At 39.0% G+C, this 19,745-nt stretch overlaps 1 protein-coding gene across 5 annotated transcripts in view; it reads left to right on the top strand.

Moving 5' to 3' along the window:
* Nucleotides 1-19,745, top strand: part of LOC147022017 (glutaminase kidney isoform, mitochondrial-like) — a 70,919-nt gene that overhangs the window by 41,647 nt on the left and 9,527 nt on the right. For 4 of the 5 annotated variants that reach the window (XR_015061044.1, XR_015061045.1, XM_085892568.1 and 1 more), the window contains exons 7-13: nucleotides 1,093-1,151; nucleotides 1,725-1,757; nucleotides 9,569-9,627; nucleotides 13,173-13,239; nucleotides 14,901-14,951; nucleotides 15,199-15,375; nucleotides 19,411-19,542. Coding sequence is in view for 3 of the 5 variants with exons in the window: in XM_085892568.1 (XP_085748694.1) it covers nucleotides 1,093-1,151; nucleotides 1,725-1,757; nucleotides 9,569-9,627; nucleotides 13,173-13,239; nucleotides 14,901-14,951; nucleotides 15,199-15,375; nucleotides 19,411-19,542 (578 nt within the window). In the remaining 2 variants the exon portion in view is untranslated. Of the gene's footprint in view, nucleotides 1-1,092; nucleotides 1,152-1,724; nucleotides 1,758-9,568; nucleotides 9,628-13,172; nucleotides 13,240-14,900; nucleotides 14,952-15,198; nucleotides 15,376-18,464; nucleotides 18,657-19,410; nucleotides 19,543-19,745 lie in introns of those variants that run through there. The other variant, XM_085892570.1, reaches the window with a different exon arrangement.

The raw sequence follows: 19,745 nt of genomic DNA, 5'->3' as shown, positions 1-19,745 counted from the left end.
CAGCCGAGTCACACATTATCCCATCCCTGAAGGTCATTCATGAGCCAGCATGGTTTTTCATCACATGTTAATGCTCCTGAGACTTGCTCAATTTGCATAAGCTGAGAATCAAAATCCTTAACACTTTCCTTCTGCTAGATTGGAACTCATAATCTCTGGATCCAGTGTCCAACATTGCGCCACTGTTTTACCCCAAAATACCTTGCTCTGCCATGAGCCTTCATCTTTTGTAAGCACATCAAAAGAATGTTTTATTTTGGATAAAAAACATATTTGCATGTTATAAGGTTGAATGACTCCTCTTGTCGTGCAACCATACTGCAAATTAACACGAGTAATGTGCTTGCACACTTATACTCAACAATTTGCATTTTGCATTTCACTTTGCCTGCAATTGCACATATTTGAATTTTGAATTGCTCCTCTGTTCATTCCACTGCACTCTTTTGTAGACTGCTTGCATACTATTTACGGTATATATTTTTGATGACAGCCTCTGTTTACCTTCGCCACCGAAAGTGGACGGACGTTATGTTTTTCACCATTGAGAGATAGGGTCAATAACGATATATAGCATGATATTTCAAAAAGTAGTGAACAGATTTGGACGGAATTTGGTGGATGAGTTTGGTAGGTACCAGTATAAGCCGATTAGACTTTGGTTCAGGTCTGGATCGATATTCGGCCTATCAGTGGGATACAAAATGTAAACTGTTCAGCATGGTGGAGGTATGCACTCTACCAAGTGGTGCTCTAGTTTTACATTGTAAACAGCCTTACTTATTTAACCTACAATCAAATGAGCCCAATTGAAAGATACTCTATCCATGTACTGTAAGTCCCCTTAATAAAGACCATTGTTACTTTATGTAATATTTATTTATTAAAATACAGTGCCATTGTTTTCTTCTTCTTCCATGAACCCTCACTGATGACATTAATGTCATCTTTTTTCTTAATCCTCTCAAAAACTGTTCCAACATTTTCCCCGATCCCTTATATACCACTTTACTTTTTAGACCCACTACCCAAGCAAATTTAACGTATAGACTGTATTTGTTTAATGCTTTGTGATTGTAATATTGTTTTCAGAGATACCGCACAACCCAATGGTGAATGCTGGTGCGATTGTCATCACATCTTTGATTAAGGTAAGATACAGTATCTACCATAGCCCTTAATTTAACCCAAATAGCAAGTGAATATGGATTTCATTAACATCAATCCCTACTTTGTGAAACATAATGATTGATCGTTAAGTTCATGACCCCCCCAAAAAAGCACATGATTGACATTGGATGAAACTGTTAATTTTCAAGTCGTGCTTTTGCAAGAATTTCAACTCGAAAATTATTATTTTTACAGTTTTCTCAGACAATTAACTTAGTGATTCATCCATGCACTGATGTTAGAATTTTTTTTTTTTTTGCAATGGATTTGGGGTTAATCTGATTTATCCAAAAATATTTCCTGAAAATGATTTTTTTTTTGCACCATTATTTTGCTGCAGTAAAATTGTTTGAAAATCTAAATGACAAATGCTATTTGTACAATTATTATCACAAACTTTCTCAACCCTGCTGATTGATGTTTAAGCTATACTTTGTTAGCATTTGCATTACAAATTGTGTTCTGGCATGTAACTAGCCAACGGAGAGGAATTGTGTGAGTATTTTTAACACTCATGTGCACGTGCGCACACCTATTGTTCCTTCCTTCCCCAGCAAGGAGCCCATACCTCAGAGAAGTTTGATTATGTAAGTCTCTGTCAGATAATTTCATAATTTCACTCCACATTATTGTAATTTTTGTGGCTGAATTTTCCATATTTTGGATGTATGTGTGTACACTGTACAATCATTAAGGGAACCAAATATCTGACGTAAATATGCGTGATGAAATTTACGCATAACAGGGCTCAAGCTTTGAAGAAAACTTTCAGTGGTTTTCGACTTCAAGGTCCTGGGCATAGTGTTAAATCCTACATCTAAGTCAAAGTGCTGTGGAAATAGCTGGCTGTGATACAGGCCTATGAGGGCCTACATTTCTTTTGCAAAAGGGACATTTTAACAATGAAAATGTGCAACATATTAGGTGCTCGAAACTATTTTTTGTTCCAGTAATTAATGAATGGGTGAATCACCTTCCTGTTACTACGTTTTTTATTATCTTGCCAAAACGAAGTTTTTGCAAGATATGTTAGTCAGCTTGTATATTTTTTATTTATTTATTTATTTATTTTTGTTTGTCTGTAATCACGTATCGATCACTCTGCAGAGCACAGTTATCATTGGAAATTTTTGTAACTTCGCATATCAGAGTCCTATAGAGGTCCCTTTCAGCGCATAAAATTTTCAAAGTCAAGGTCAAAGGTCAAGGTCACTTTGTTGCAAATCATGGGAGTCGACGAAACCCTTATTTTTTGAGTAATTTTGATCGGATCGTCTTCAAACTTCATGGGAATATAGTTCATGGTCTGGCGCTCAGCTGATTAATTTTTGGTGGCGATCGGCCTTGACCTTCATGGTTAGCACTCGAGGTCGAAAGTTTTTGACCCCAAGGTCAAATTTTGAAATCTTAGGTACCATATCGTGTAATACCTCAAATTGAACACCTCGATGAGTGCTTTCTAGATATGTCAAGCTTGAGACATTATGACGTCATTTGGTGATGTTATGAGGCAAACGCATATTTTTCATGGTTACTCTGTAGAATGATTCTCATCGGAATCTCTCGTAGGCAGATATTCCTCAAGGAGTCGCTCCTGGTGGATAGCAGCTCTGTTCACCTCAGTGTGACCTTAAATAAGTCTCACGTGGTCACATTTTGGCAAGATACTGGTCACCCTGGGGGTGACATTGGTTTTTATTTTAATGTTTGTTGTATTAATCCAAGTAAAATGGATGTTAACATTTTAATAATGTCAAGCATCATTTTGTTTTTTAAAGAGAAGTAAAAGTGTATTTTGACCTGAAAGCTTCAGATTCTTAAAATTCTCTCATTTTTCTTTTCTTAATATATCTACAATTCCAGCAGTGTGTGTGTGTGTGTGTGTGTGTGTGTGTGTGTGTGTGTGTGTGTGTGTGTGTGTGTGTGTGTGTGTGTGTGTGTGTGTGTGTGTGTGTGTGTGTGTGTGTGTGTGTGTGTGTGTGTGTGTGTGACCGCTGTTTCTCGACAACTGCTGGTCCGATGTAATTGAAACTTGCCAGGTATATTGCTGGGGACCTGAGGATGTGCCTTTTCATGGTTTGATATTAATCGGACAAGTGCTTCCCAAGTTATGGCCATTTATTTACCAAACCAATGACAAGACATGTTGTTGCGTGGGCGTGGCCGATGGGGAAGGGAAGCTCAGCCGCGTTCCCCATTACAAGTTACAACGTACGGGCTTCCGGATAATGATGACTTCGTGTATTCTAATAATTTCTCGATTTCTTATGCGTATTTATAGATAAACACAATGCTGCAAGTTATGATCGTTTTCATATGAGACGGTGCATAAATTTCGGTAACATCAGAATGCTGGTATGCTCCGAACCAGGAAGTAATTTTTTTTCTCTTCTCTTCTCTTTTTGTTTTTCCTTGCGATGACATTGCGAAAAGGCAAAATACGTTGGCGCTAATTGAATAATTGGCCATTAAAACCTAAATTGCGAATCATCGTAACTGTGATATGCGAACCTCCGTGCCACGCACGTACGGGCATGCAAGAGCGAAGAAACGGCCTGTGTGGTTGTTGTTTGTTGCTCGCGGTTGGAATATTTATTTCTTCTTTTTTTTTTTTTTTTACGGGCACGTACTAGTATTACTAAAATAGTCCATGGGCCCAACCCCCCAAAATAGGGGACCAAGAGAGATACATTTGGGCATACATTTTTGAAGTCTTCAGCATCTTGAGTTTATTGTTACATGATAGGCTTGAACAAATTGTAGCTTTTGCTAGGTTTTTCACGTGATCAATGTCAGGACCCTAATATCGCATGTAACTGCGTTTTTGCTCATTACTCTGTTGTCGATGTGTCTCACTTTGAATTATTTAAAACCCTTTACTTGATATATGGCTTGAGAACTTGTCAGTGTGTAAGATTATTGAATGCCTCACCGAAATAGCAAATAAAGAATAACAAATGTAATCTTGCAATGAATGCAAAAATACTAAATACACTTTGAACAATAAGTTTAAATATGTACAAGTCTGAAGACCACAATGGTTCACGAGCGGTATTTGACGATGTAGATTGTTTCAGAAGTTAAGGATGAGACAATGTGATAATTTTTGACCAGGTTATAAAAATGATCAACATGATGTGGTACGAGTGACAGGTTATTAGCTGCAAAATGTCGAAAACCCGGTTTCATTCAACAACTTTCAAAATTTGACCTTTGCATAACCTTTAAAGGTCACAAAACAATGTTGTGGACATTAAAATAAGGAAACAGGATACGTGCTATAGCTTATTGGAGTTAGTTCGTCGAAGAAGGTCGAAAACCCGGTTCGATTCCCACAACTTTGAAAATTTGACCTTTGTGAACTTTAAAGGTCAAAGGTCAAGGATTATGACCTTTGGTGCAAAACTCCCTCCAGAACATTCCACGAACAATATAACGTCATATAGGCTATATGGCATTTCGCACTCCTCGGATTATTTATACTTTGATGAAATCAGCGTAAAAACAAACTTGAAGGGGGCGCCATGGGCAAGGTGTTCGAGATAGAGCAAAATGCTTTCAAGACTTTAGGTGGGGAATGACCTAAAGATTATGCATAAAAATATTGTCATCCTCGCTCTCAAAGTTTGGGCGGTTGTATGATTTTTATGTCAAAATTCGCAATTTTCTAAGTTCGTGACCTTGTGACCTTGACCTTGGGAGGAAAATGAAAAATCGAGCTCCGTGGGGCTATGCAGGTGCCATTGCGCTAACCAAATACCAAAACCTCTGCCAGATTCGACAAAGCCCCTCAGAGAAGATGTAACTTGAAATCGGCTACCCTCTAAAAACATGTTTTTTGGGCATGGCTCTGCCCATAATGGGCACAGCATGCCCATTCTCAGGAAAACACAACTAGATCATGATATAAACCTCCCACCCAAATTTTATCAGGATTGGATCAAAACCCACGGAGCTGTGCTCGGGACAGACAGACAGACAGACACACACCCATAACGAATATAGTGGTCACTTACTGACTCGTGAACCAACAAGTCTGGAGACGGCGATGGTTCACGAGCAATGTACATAGTTTGCCTTTTTTATTTTTTGACCTTCGAGGGGACGCCACGGGCAAACTGGCGGAAATCGGGAAAAACGTAAATGATGAAAGTTGTACTCGAAGAGCACTACTTGCATACCAACTTTCATTTGAAACAGTTGAAAACCCGAGGAACTCGATGCCCAATTTATTGATTTTTTTGACATTTTCTAAGTTCGTGACCTTGTGACCTTGACCTTGGGATGAAAATGAAAAATCGAGCTCCATGGGGCTATGCAAGTGCCATTGGGCTAAACAAATACTGAAACCCCTGCCAGATTCGACAAACCCCCTCGGAGAAGATGTAACTTGAAATCGGCTACCCCCTAAAAACACACGTTTTTTGGGGCATGGCTCCGCCCATAATGGGCGCAGCACGCCCATTCTCAGGAAAACACAACTAGATCATGATATAAACCTCCCACCCTAATTTTATCAGGATCGGATCAAAACCCACGGAGCTATACTCGGGCCAGACAGACAGACACACACCCATAACGAATATAGTGGTCACTTACTGACTCGTGAACCAATACTTCCAGTTTGGGGATTTTTTCATTTGTTGATAGTATCTGCAGCTGCTGCTGCCACCTCGTTAAAGTTTTCCGAACCAGATTCGTCATGTTTTGTTCTGTTATATGTTTGCCCCTGTGTTGTTGTTTGTGTTTCTGTCTGATTTTCTGTGTTAAATTGTCCCTTGTTGTGCTGTATTCGTCGATTTTTTTTTTAGTGTTCAAGGCCTACAACTCAGATATCTACTATGAAAATTATGTGTCCCTTTTGTCACCTTGTTCCTCATTTTGCTTCTTTCTTCCCAAATACTGCACTTTCTACCCCCTGAATTATCTATTTCCCCTCCTTGCTTCAAAAAAACAAACAAACAAAAAACTTCATCTTTCCACTCCACAACAATTATACTTGACTTTCCTTCTGCCTGTAGTGTACTTCCTCTACTCCATTTGTTTTTTGTTTTTTTCCTCCTTTTTCTCAATATCTCCAAACTTAATCTTCGTTGAAGATAAATACTTCTTCCTTCTTCCTTTAAAAGCATTTAAAACATTTTAAAATATTGCACTTTCCTTATTTCTCAATCAGGAGTACACCATGTGTTCTTCTTCTTCTTCTTCTTCTTCTTCTTCTTCTTCTTCTTCTTCTTCTTCTTCTTCTTCTTCTTCTTCTTCTTCTTCTTCTTCTTCCTCCGCCTCCTCTTCACCATGATGATATATTCCTCTCCACAAATATATTTTCCAAAACTGTCTCAGTTAAGCACTTGGTCCACCAATCTTCTTCCTGAACCTACAGCACCACCTTTCTCCGTGCATTCAACAAAGATTCTTAACTCCTATCCCATGATTTTTATCTCTTTTTGTCCAATTTTGAAATTTAGGATCAGTATCTCTTGACTTCATGTTCCCTCTTTTCACATCTTCCCCACCCACTCAAAGCTTTATGTCCCCTCTTTCCGCATCCCTCCTCACTCCATCCTCTCAATGCTTCCCCCTCACACCACCTCCTCAAATCTTCCCCCTCACTCCACCCACCCAAACCTTCTCCTCACCCAACCCCATTAAAGGCTCTCCCTCACCATGCCCCCACAAAGCCTCCCCCCCACCACCACCACACCGGTTCTGCACCCCCCCCCCCAATGCCTCCTTCCCTGTCTCAAACTGTGTGGACCTCAAACATCTGAGGTCTCCCCTACAACTTGATGTCTCGATCCAAGACACTGCTGATAAACCAAACATCTGTTTAACAGAATCCTTCTTGCCATAGGCTATCCCTGACTCCTTCGTGTCATTCCCTGATATTATCTCCTCCTATATGACCGGTCTGAACACTCAATCCTTCACCCGCACCACACACACTCAATCCTTTCACTGCACACCACAGACACAATCCTTCACCTGCAACCCCACACCCTCAATCCTTCCGCCGCACACCACACACTCAATCCTTCCACCGCACCCCCCAAATACAAACCTTCCCCCATCCTGCACCCTTCTCCCCTCCATCTCTAACTGTGTGGACCTCAAACATTCGAGGTCTCCACTCCAACCTGACAGATCTCTCAATCGAGGCTGGTGCTGATAAACCAGATATCATCTGTTGAACAAAATCCTTCCTCCAACAGGATTCCATGACTCATTCGTGTCTCTTCCCGCAACTGTCTTCTCCTATTTGATAGGCCTGAACCATGTTTTTTGTTATATAATTATTGATGACTGACACCCCAGTTATTACTCTAACAACCTTTAATGTACATCCAATATTGACACGAGAAAGATCACTATCTATAATGAATGGTGAGTTCATAGAACACTTTACTCTGAGCAGTCTTGAGAAACAAGAACATGGGTGGAGTCTGCGAGCGCCAAATTTGATTGGTCGTGATGATGTAAAATGCCGTAATATTTTGTCCAAGTCCTGCTAAACGGAACGGTTTTTAAAGTGCCAAGAAGATGCTTGTGTTCTGCAGTGTTCAAATATATAATTCAATTGAAATAAAATATAGATTTTAGAAGTTGTAGAAAAAACAATTTAGGAAATTTACCACCGTTGATGCAGTGTCTTTTACACCACCTTATTTAACACATTCACATTAGTTCTTCATGCCTGATGTTTGCATCCTTTATGACATCGCTAACAATAGTAAGTTTCCTGTTTGGAATGATTTTCAGTTTTCTTTGATTGCCAGACAGGTAGACAATAAATAAATTATGTCACTCCTCTCTGTGCATGTGTGATCAGGACGAATTCAGAGCCAAGGTAGGTGCTAAATCACAGGTTTGTTTTCCGGTTTGTGTTCAAAATACAACATTCAATTGAAATCAAGTTGGTCCTCAATCATAAACTGGCGTTTGTAGACAGACAGACGACTTTATTCAATTACTTAACCCCGCTCTTCACTTCGCGTACGTGGAGCAATTATGTGCTTTTTCGCCTCACAATTCCAAAGTTTATGAAAATAAACCCAGGTTTAAATATTTGATAGAATTCCTCCTGAGAGCCTTTTGAGACAGTTTTGATCTCTTTAAAAGTCAAAAGTAAACATTTGTCATTGTATAGTCATCATAAAATTATTCCTCCATTCTTTCATTTCCCAACCTTAGATATTTGTCGTTCAAGTAAAATGCTTTTCCTTGCTCATTTTGAGCTTCGTCACTGAAGGTGTAATTTTGAGCCCCCAACCCCCATCCCCAAATATGAGTACTTGAGTTAACCTGTTGGCATTCTCATCTGAACTCCTGAATCATGGTGCAGAGACCCAAGATTCGAATCCCACATACCATATGTTTCTGCATTGTTTTCAGATGTCTTTGTAATTCATCTATAAGTACACTGATCTCTTCTAATCCCTTTGTCCTGTATGTGATTTGTGAACAAGCTCTATTATGTGCCTTATAGTGGAAACAGGCATGGTACTCTTTTTTTTTATTGATCTGAGTGCAAGCTGTTTGTTGCATAATTTCTTGGGGATGAGGCGATGCTTTTAAATTCAGCGTCCCCTTTAGATTAGGGCAATGATTTAGAATTTGCCTGGGTGACAAAATACTCACCTACTCTTAGTCATATGACAGCCTGGTGTTGGCTTAATGGTTAAGGTGTCTGGCTTAAGATCTTGGGGTCTTGAGTTTGAGACCCTGTCGTTCTGCTGAAACAACACCAGGTGGGTTGACTCAGCCTGTCATCCTTCTGAGGTCAGGGAAATGAGTAGCAGCCGACTGGTAACAGGCACTGATGTGCCATCAGTGCACATCCGTGCTTCCAGAAAATGATGCAACCAGCAGCCACAGGCTGCATACGAAACAACAAGTGAAAATACACCGTGGGATCTTTAACATCCACCAAGTAATGCTAGCAGTCAGCTTCCCAGCTTAACATCTATCTGAGGGGTGGTGTACTTTGACACAATACTCTACCTGAGAAGCACCTGAATGACATTTCATAGTCAGGTCCAGAATTAAACTCAGACTAGACCTCTCAAAGGCAAGTGTCTACCTTTGAGCTTGGGTGGGGTGGAGGTGGGGGGTAGGGGGAGTGACAGAAACAACATAATGGAAGGAACAGATGAAGAAAAACCTGAAAGGGGAACAGAAGGAAACAACTAGACCAATTTCTTTGTGCTTTTTGAATCTGCAGGTCCTTCATTCCTACAACTCGGACTGAACTCGGACAGAACTCGGACAGTACACCTTAAAAAAAAGGAGTTCCTTGCTTAATTCTGTAGGGCATTATTTAAAATACCAAAGAAAGCATTTAAGGGTTGACTATTTTGCATTTTATAATTACTTGCAATGTACCTATTGTCCTTTGCAGATGATGCAGTATCTCTACAAACTTTGTGGACAGGAGTATTTGGGGTTCAGCAATGCAACGTAAGTCATCATTGGATGATGGAGTTTTGGAAAGGATGGTTCAGAAACTAATATAACTGTGGAGCTTCATAAATGGTACCACCAACTAGTTTATCTGCCCAGCAAAGCAAGGCTTCATTCCAACATTTCAACCGCTGAGTTTGTTTGTCTGCATCCAAGACTGTGTCTTTTGTTTGTCTGCATCCAAGACTGTGTAGGCATCTTGTGTTGTTCCTTATATACCTTATCCCAGTGTTCTACTGTTTGTGTTACCTTCTCCCCTATTTTACCTCGCTCTTTTGTCAGCTGTCAGCCAATAATTTGTACAGTATATATATATATATATATATATATATATATATATATATATATATATATATATATATATATATATATATATATATGTATATATATATATATATATATATATTTTTTTTTTTTATTTATTTATTAAGTTTTTGTTTGTTTGTTTGTTTGTCTGCACGCGCTAATCTCCTGAATGGTGAAAGATAGGAGGAAACCTCTGAAACAAAAATGTCGGGACGGGCCCCGGGAAGGTTATAGGCTAGGTGGTGAGGCCCCTCGGTGGCGGGGGAGGGTGTTTCCCCCTCCCCAGCCCCTTTAGGCTATGACTGCTGTGGCCCAATGGGGAACTGATACTGGGTTCGTGTCAAACCTATGTACAGAAGATTAAATTCATTCAAAGAGAACCCAGGCAACGCCGGGTGCATTCACCTAGTGTGTACATATAAATGTATATATATATATATATATATATATATATATATATATATATATATATGTACATACATATATATATATATATATATATATATAGTTATGGTTGTGGGGGTAGATGGAGGAATTTCATAGCGAAGTTAGGATTGAATTGAGTTGTTTGGTCCATGGATGTGTTGGAGACATCTTGATGTAAATTAAGTAGAGAAACTGTGAGCTTAAGTTTAACTTGTCACAACACGGGGTGGTGCGGTATTAATTAGATATGGATTAAGACCAATTTCCCCCAGTATGTAATTGTCCCCTGTGACCTATTCCTACATTTCTGTATTTACAAGCCAGCCGTGAAGGAGTTGCGTTTTTATAACAACCACCAGACCAACAAGTGAGCCAGGCATGCCTAACAGGCAGAGGCCCCGCCTTCCTGGGTTTCGTATGAGTAAGCCACGCCCAGAGGGGGAAGAAGGGTGAGGTTCGCAGTAGTAGTTGTGAGAGGAACGTGGCTGGGATGGAGGATCTTGCTTTGCTCTCCTCTCGGCACAACAAAATGGCTGTGTGATTCTCATGTTGTGCTGTGAATTGGCTTGCATACTGAGCAAGACTCTGGCCATCGACTCTTGGCTGGTTGTGAGAGACGGACTTCGAGGCTTCGTGTTAATCACCGAAGAGACGGCCCCATTCTGCAAAGCAGTGGGTCGGTAAGCACGATCGACGATGAAGCTGCACGGCGGATGGTGAGCTGTGGCGTTGAATACTGCTCACGAATTGCCTCATGTACACCATCCCACTGTGAGAGAGTGGCTCGGCGCCAGTTTGGGTGCGTCTACCCATGCAGAATGAAGCGCCTCACTTCCAAAGTTCCACAGAGACCATCTCTGGACCAAGCTTAGTGCCAGAATAAAGGGAGGATTTTCTTTTGTTTCGTTTTCCCATTGTCTGTATTTAAGTCTGTGTCGAGGCGCCTCGACTTTGGGCTTAGTTTACCTCATGTATTATTACATTCTAAATTATTGTCCCTTGTAAATATTTGTCTATTTTAATTAAATCCGGGTTTATTTTAAGTTGCTGTGTCCGTGTATTTGTGTGGGGTTCGAGTATAAACCCCTTGTGCATCCATCTGTGATTCTGTCGCTCCACTAGTGCCGCCAATGCTACTCCTGCGCCCGATGATTTCTGAGGATCACATGTCCGCCTCCAAAGGAATACCACTCGGCAATCCGGGCCTGGTTGGTGTTAACTGCTCGTCCACCTTATTTGGGTCGGGGGGGGCGGGAGATAAACCTTAACCATCAGACCTGCGACAATATATATATATATATATATATATATATATATATATATGTGTGTGTGTGTGTGTGTGTGTGTGTGTGTGTGTGTGTGTGTGTGTGTGTGTGTGTGTGTGTGTGTGTGTGTGTGTGTGTGTGTGTGTGTGTGTGTGTGTATTGCATATAAATATACCACCAACTTTTGAAACAGAAAATTTTTAGTGAACCTGGTAGCATTCCTTTTTTAACCCACTGGCTCATGATGTGAGGAATCAAAGTTCAAATCCGAAATTGCATGTTTTTGTGATATAATATCCTTATTGTTAATGTAATGGTACACTGATGTCTTGCAATGTCTGTTTTACATTTGATTTATGTGCAATCTCCAAAATGGCCCATAGATCAATGTAAAAAAACAAAAGCCTAAAATTTGTAAAACCGACTTGAGGGTCTGAGATCTTGGCTATAAAATGGCTTTATGTATTCGGAGAAGGGTCAAGCTGACAATTTAACATGTCCTTATTTGCTGCTTTTGCACCTGACCTGCTTGACATGCACCATTATGGTGTTTCCCATTATATCAAATCTTCACCTTATCCAAAATGTCGTTCTGAAGTTTGTAATTGTTCTGCTCTCAAAACTTAAAAATACCTCTGAGATTACATGTCACCTAAGTCCAATAGAGGGAGACAGGTCTTAATAAATTCAGTCATTGTAAACAGGATATTCAAGGAAGTTAAAGATTCGCTATAAGTACATCGTTCCCAAGAACATAATTTAAACTTTGAAAAGTAGCGATGTTTGTGTATGCCACTTCTCCATTAGCATTCATTTTCCATGCCTTACGGCTAAACCTGGACCACTTACTCATTTGTGGAGACAAAACAGACAGTGTATAATGTTGGGTTTGAATATCCATGATAATGTGCAACAGTACATGTCGTAATCTGTTGTCATTAAGTGAGGTAACCTGCTATTTTAACAACGGAATGTTAAACATTTCAAAATATTTCTTCCATTTCCCCTTTGGTTCAGCTATAGTAAGACAATGGGGAAAATGATAATGGCAATATTGAATGAAAAGCAAAACTATATTGTTTTGCTCGATGAACATGAACATTGATGAATTGCAAATGGATTAACAAATGGATTTTTGTGCCATTGGAATCCACACTTCTCTGTGACAACAATAACTGGGGCAGCACAAATGCAGTAAACTCAGCAGAACATTTTGGTGATCATTGTAATGCAGTAGCATCTGTCTGCTTGAAGCTAAGGCAGGATTTTGAGATTTAGCCACAGTGACCTGTGAGTCTTTTATAAGGCATTGCACATCAATAAGCAAGACCGAGTAGCCAAACTATCTGGCTTGGCATTCTCTCCAAAATGCAGTTGTCAGATCCTATTCGGTTGGGAAGTAAATCCAGACTAAACAACTTTGAGGTGAGTACACTATCTATGAACTATCCTATCAGTTCACAGTCATTGTAACCATGTTGTATCATCTATGAACATCAGGTTTACTGTTTTTCTCTGGCTCACAGAGCAATATCCTTTTGGCAGGTTTCAGTCAGAACGAGATACAGGAGATAGGAACTTTGCAATCGGTTACTACTTGAAGGAAAAGAAGGTAAGGATAGTTTCTCAGGTTGCTGAGTTTTTTTTACAGTAGATTGAGAATTTTTTTCCTGGTGTGTGTGTGTGTGTGTGTGTGTGTGTGTGTGTGTGTGTGTGTGTGTGTGTGTGTGTCTGACAGGATGACCTAGAGGTACACACACTCACCTCTGAGCTGTCTAGTTTGGGTTTGAATCCCGACCAGCTTATAAACGGTCATCCCGGTGTTTCACAGACAAGGTGATTCATCAATGTGTGTGCCATCCTTCAGTTGGACGTTAAATGGATGTCCCGTCTGCTGGCATTAGTTGGTAGACGTTAAAGATGCCATGGTGTTATTCAAGAAGAGTAAGCGAGCTATCGTCAAAACTCTGAGCAAATTCCCAATCCCTGCCCTAACTGCTGCTCGGAGGCACCACGGCAAACCACCCAGTATAACCCTTGCTAAGAAACTGCTTCGTCAGCACTAACGCTCTGTAACATAGCATGGTACATCAGAATCTATTATATATATATATATATATATATATATATATATATATATATATATATATATATATATATATATATATATATATATATATATATATATATGTATTGTTGGGGGTTGGGTGAGAAGACCACGGGGGGGGGGGGGGGAGAGTATATATATATATGTATTTCCCATGCTCCCTGGCATGCGCACACACACACACACACACACACACACACACACACACACACACACACACACACACACACACACACACACACACACACACACACACACTACCACCAGACAGTGGCATAATGGTTAGCGTATCTGCTCTCAGACTGGGAGGTCAGTCATTCAAACTCTGACCGAGTCATGCCAAAGACAAAAGAATGGTACGTGCTGCTTCCTTGCTTGATGCTAATCATTTAAATGAATAGGGCATGAACAAACAATACTGGGAAGGAAATGGCAAATCACCTGGTATAACCCTTGCCAATAAACTGCACTAACCCTCTTTAAAGAGTTTGGTACCTCAAATCAAAAATATATGTATATCCCACTTGGAAATTTTTAGCTTTGCACCAAACTGAAAACATTTTAAAAACTTTGATACTTGACCGTAGACGGGCACAACTGTTTCATCTGAAGCAGTTTTGAGCCAAAATGACTCCACCCAGTGCCAAATTGAAGTGGAGATGAATGCATCATGTTCACAAAACTGGTTGCGGATGTAAATTAACATTTATTTTGTACAACGTACATCATGTTTCATGATACATTAATGCTTTGGGGGATTTATATCAGATCTGTTCTCTATCAAATATATTTCCATCATCAATCTATAGTTTAATTTGCTATTATACCTTTAAGCACATGAGGAATATTTGCTTAACTATGCCATCTTTCCACCCTCAGAATTTTATCAAATGAAAGCAGGGTTAGTCTTTCCCTTGTTGTCTTCACTGATAACCTTCAGCAGTGTAATGAGTTTGTTCATGCGATCACCTGCAGATGGTCATATTTTCATCAAACTTTGGTCAGAATGTAAAGGCCTTTCATTGTGCCAGATTTATGATGTGTACTTGGATTGTGCTGAGGAATTTAAATCAGTAAGAATTGAACCTCACATTTTATTGCAATAGTCGGAAACATAATTTTTGGGTTACGATGCAGTAACCAATTTTGCAATGTTTTTATTTCAGTGCTTTCCCGAAGGCACAGACCTTGGGACCTGCTTGGATTTTTACTTTCAGGTGATTAAAATAATATCATTATTTTTCTTTTTTTTTAAATAAACGTTTTCAGTTTTTTTTCGCATGATGGTATGGTCTGCTGTGCAGACGCTTTTTAGCTTTTCCATTGAACTAAGCTGCGACTCGCCTAAGTGATTTGAAACAACAGCAGCACATGACAAGAAAGAACATTCAGTAGATTTGGTCCAATATTGCTTTGATGGGAGTCTCGTGCACAATATTAATGTGTAAACCTTGGTGTTTGCAGCTCTGTTCTATTGAGGTAACATGCGAGTCGGCAAGTGTATTGGCAGCTACTCTGGCAAACGGTGGAATCTGTCCCATCACGGGCGAACATGTGCTGAGTCCCGAAGCTGTTCGGAACACACTCAGCCTCATGCATTCCTGCGGCATGTACGATTTCTCTGGCCAGTTCGCATTCCATGTAAGTCTACTGTTTTTGAGCCTGCTCAAATCTTTATGAAGAATAAATGTCATTCGGAATTGTTAATATAATTTTCACATTGGATATCTCATAAACGAGGGGCTTGAAATAAAATTGTTTATTTTTGGTTTATAATTATTGTGCATTGGTTTATAATTAGTGAACAGAAATAAGGCATTTAGAATCACCCAAACAGGTGCTTGGAACCTTTTTCTATGCATAGGTGTAAAATTTCTTTCAATATACAATACTGGGCAAAAGTCTTAGGCCACCTTGAAAATAAACATTTTTTATGATCACATTGGCATATTTTCATCATGTTTTATTGAAGAAGCAAAAATTAATTGTATCTTACAATATTAATGTATGAAATTTGAATATTTCGTGTGACCAACATTTTCATGTGAAACAGCAAATTTGTTTTTGGAATGCTTTTCTGAAATTTCTGGAGAAATTCCATTCGAGGTTTTTCCATGCATTCTGCAATATTTCCCATGATTTGGCTTTTTGTTTTTGTTTTTTCGTTTTTCTTCCGATTCAAATAATCCCAGACAGATTCAGTGATGTTAAGATCAGGACATTTTGAGGGCCATTCTAATAGCTGTTGAGTTCTCGACTCTGCTTTTCCTTGTAAATATATTTTAAGGACATTTACAGTGTCCTTGGGGTCATTGTCATACTGGATAACAAAGTTGTCACCAATTAGACTCTTTACTGATGGGATACCATGGTGGATTATGATCTGCTTACTTGTCATCATTCATTGTTCCTTCGATTCTCACCAAATCACCAAAGTCAGCAGCAAAATAATTTGAATCTTATCAAGTTTGTTATTTCGAGCATGGTGTGGGTTTATGTCATCTGAAAGAGAGAAATAACAAATTAGTGAAAAAAATGTGGTGGCCTAAGACTTTTGCACATAACTGTACTTCCATACTTGTTTTGCCCAGAACATGTGCATGAGGTATCTATAGACTATGAATGCTGGTTTCCATGGTAAAAAATAAATAAAACAACCACCCTTTGCTTGATATCTGAAGTTTTTGATTGTACAGTATAAAGCATCCATATCACATTTGATTCCGTACCTTATTGCCCAAAAGTGCAATGTCACAGGTGTGTATGTTTTGAACTTTTGTGATTCTGAGGCAAATTGGGCTGCCACTCATTTAGCAGGACACATGCATATATATATATATATATATATATATATATATATATATATATATATATATATATATATATTTATATATGTACATATACATATATGTATATATATATATATATATATATATATATATATATATATATATATATATATATATATATATATATATCTACATGGGAGTGGTTCAAATTTGTCTGGATTTGCCTTAGAGATCACCAACTTTTTACAAATTGTATACAGTACTCAAGACAATCATTACCTTCACATTCTGCGAAAGGTTATGTTTTGGTCGCTGTGTATTTATTTATTTGTGAATATGTGTGTTTGTTTGTTATTCGCATAACTCAGAAAGTATAAAACCGAATTGCATGAAATTTGGTGGGATGATTCGTGAGTATGCAAGGACGATTTGATTAGATTTTGGGAGCGATCAGGTTAAAGGTCAAGGTCAAGGTCATGAAAAGGTCAAAAACACTCTTTTGAGCATAACTTCCTTCATAATACAGCTATCGACATGCAGCCACCGCCATATTGTTCCATGAGGAGATACCTTTCGGATATGTAGTGTCGGATTTGACGTAACGTCATCGGAAGTGCGTCTAAATGACGTCACAAGATGACGTAAATTTTCAATTTTCGAGCTCATCAGTTTTGATCATACCGTTTTGTAGGACGTCACACACCAAATTTGACTTCGATCGGACTGACCGTTATGACGTCATTGATGTTTGAACATGACGTTTTTCAATTGTGGCTAAAATGTCTTGATATTTTACATTCAAATATCTATATAATTTATAAAGCAAAGTCTCCCAAATCCAGGCATTAGGGGATCAGTACCAAAATATCTGTTTATTGATGTACAGGTTTTGCCAATTAACTCTGTAGTCAAGGTCAAGGTCACACTCAAGGTCAAAATATACTTGTAGGCATAGCTTCAGATCTAATAGAGCTATTGACATGAAACCAATGTTAAAACGTTCAGTGAACTAAGAGCTTTCAGTATGGTAGTCCCCGATTGGACGAGACGTCCCCGGAAGTGCGTCAAAATGACGTCATTTTTCAACTTTTTAATTTTTCAGTGTTTATCATTCCATTTTGTTGGACTGCCTTCAAGGAGGTTACACACCAAATTTGACGTCAATCGGACTGACGGTTGTGCCGTCATGGACGTTTTAAAATGACGTTTTTCAAATGTGCCCGGAAAAAAAGTTGCGGCGGCGAAGGTATGCGCTCTACCGAGTGCCCGTTCTAGTTGTTAATGTTAAAACAGAACTGATTTGATGAATAGACTCTTCGTTCAACCAAAATGGGATTCTCATCTCTTACTGATTGTGTTTTTGATCAAAGTGGCCAGTCGTTCACCATGTTGTTCATTTTGTACACTTTCACATCTTTCTTTAAATGAGTTGCATTGGCTCTGCTGTATCATTGACAATCAAAATACGTGTATCATTGATGGGTAATCATTATCATACTGTGTATCTAATTGGTTGTAAATTTCCATGTTCTTGATGCTTTGGCAGACCAGAAATTTAACAAGTAATTTGCTGTTCCGTTATTTTTTATGTCGCTTGTTGCATTCTTATTTTAAGCACATGCATTAATGCAGGAAATATGTAATTAAGGGGAAGGCTTCCCTGACCAAAGACAACGTCCCTCTTTGTTAATCGATTTTTAACCACCATTGTAAATTCATTTAAATCCTGATTTGAAACACGACAATAATGTCACACTTTAATATAACGGTTGTTATTGTGACATATACTGTACTCAAATATGAAAGCCCAACTGACTTTTGGGAGTTTAAGTGAGCGAAAACCAGATCAAAGGTCGTAGAATGTCACTCAGACTTTGTAGTTACTCCTCTTGTTATGTCTATATTTCCCCTTCTGCCTCCACTCTATTTCAATTTCGTATTGAATAAATATATTGTTCACCGCCCCCTTCCTATTCAGTCTCCAGAAGCACGACGTCATCGCCAGGGGCGTGCTAAAAGAGCGTACTCAGTTTTCATTCCGTTTGGTGTACACCATCCCTCCCTATTCCACCTCCAGGCGCTGCTCAACGTCAACGCCGAAGACGTCCTGGCGATGACGTGCAACGGAAGGGTGTACTCGGTTTTCACACCGTTTGTTTGCTTTCTTTCTTGTTTCTTTGTTTGTTTGTTTGGTTGTCCGTGCGATATCTCAGCTATCATTTGAGCTAGGAAGCTGAAATTTGAGCACAATAGTGAACAAGTGCTTTGGCAAAAATCTTATTTTTATTTTTTCATGAATCAATTAGTTGATTAATTGCTTAATTATTTTTGTTTTATTAATTACTTATTTATTTTCTTTCTCATCTGGGCAATTTCTCAGGCACCTTTTGAGCTAGGAAGCTGATATTTGGACATGTCAGTGACCAAGTGATTTGGCGATAAAAGGTATTTTTGATTTATTGATCAATCAATCAATCGATTAATTATTTGATTTTTCGATTTATTGCTTAATTAATTTTCAAAAAACTACAGATTTGGATGAAACAGCGGTGGTTTAGGTATGCTATTAGCAAATTGATTAAGAAATTCATTATTTTACGATTATTATTTACTTATTTTAATTACGCAATTAATCAATTATATATTGTTCACCGTTCCCTCCCAATTCCGTTTCCATGTGCTGCATGGCAACATCGCCAGGCGCCAAAGTCACCCTGCAATGTCGTGCGCTGGAGGATATGCTGGTTCTTTATTTGGCTTGGGGGCAGTGTACCTTGAATGTAGCTCGACTTGAATAATAATTTTTTTGATGCATATCCAAGCGAAGTGAGAAAATCGGCAATCATAATTATTGCCGTCATTGTTGGTGGTGGGATTTTGCCATTAGGTTGGATTACCAGCAAAGTCTGGTGTTTGTGGAGCGATTCTCCTGGTGGTGCCCAATGTTATGGGCATTGTTTGCTGGTCCCCATCACTGGACAAACTGGGAAACAGTGTCCGAGGCATCCACTTCTGTCAGGTGAAGTGCATGCAGCATTGTCCTTCATGTCAAACTGCTTCAACCCAGTTTGAAATGTGGTGGTAATTGGTAAATTAAGCCCTTTTGATACTGCTTTCCTTATTTCCTTTCCTTACATCATAGTTTGCATCATTACACGAAAGTCACATGTTTATTAGCCCCCGTTGGACTGAGTTAGAAACTGAGGCTTATGGATTTGGTCT

Source organism: Eptatretus burgeri, chromosome 8 (assembly GCF_056783735.1).
Source record: "Eptatretus burgeri isolate ZD-2024b chromosome 8, Ebu_testis_v1, whole genome shotgun sequence".
In the NCBI taxonomy this organism is placed as follows: domain Eukaryota; kingdom Metazoa; phylum Chordata; class Myxini; order Myxiniformes; family Myxinidae; genus Eptatretus; species Eptatretus burgeri.
The sequence above is the reverse complement of the archived record's forward strand: the minus strand, read 5'-3'. Positions and strand labels throughout refer to the sequence as shown.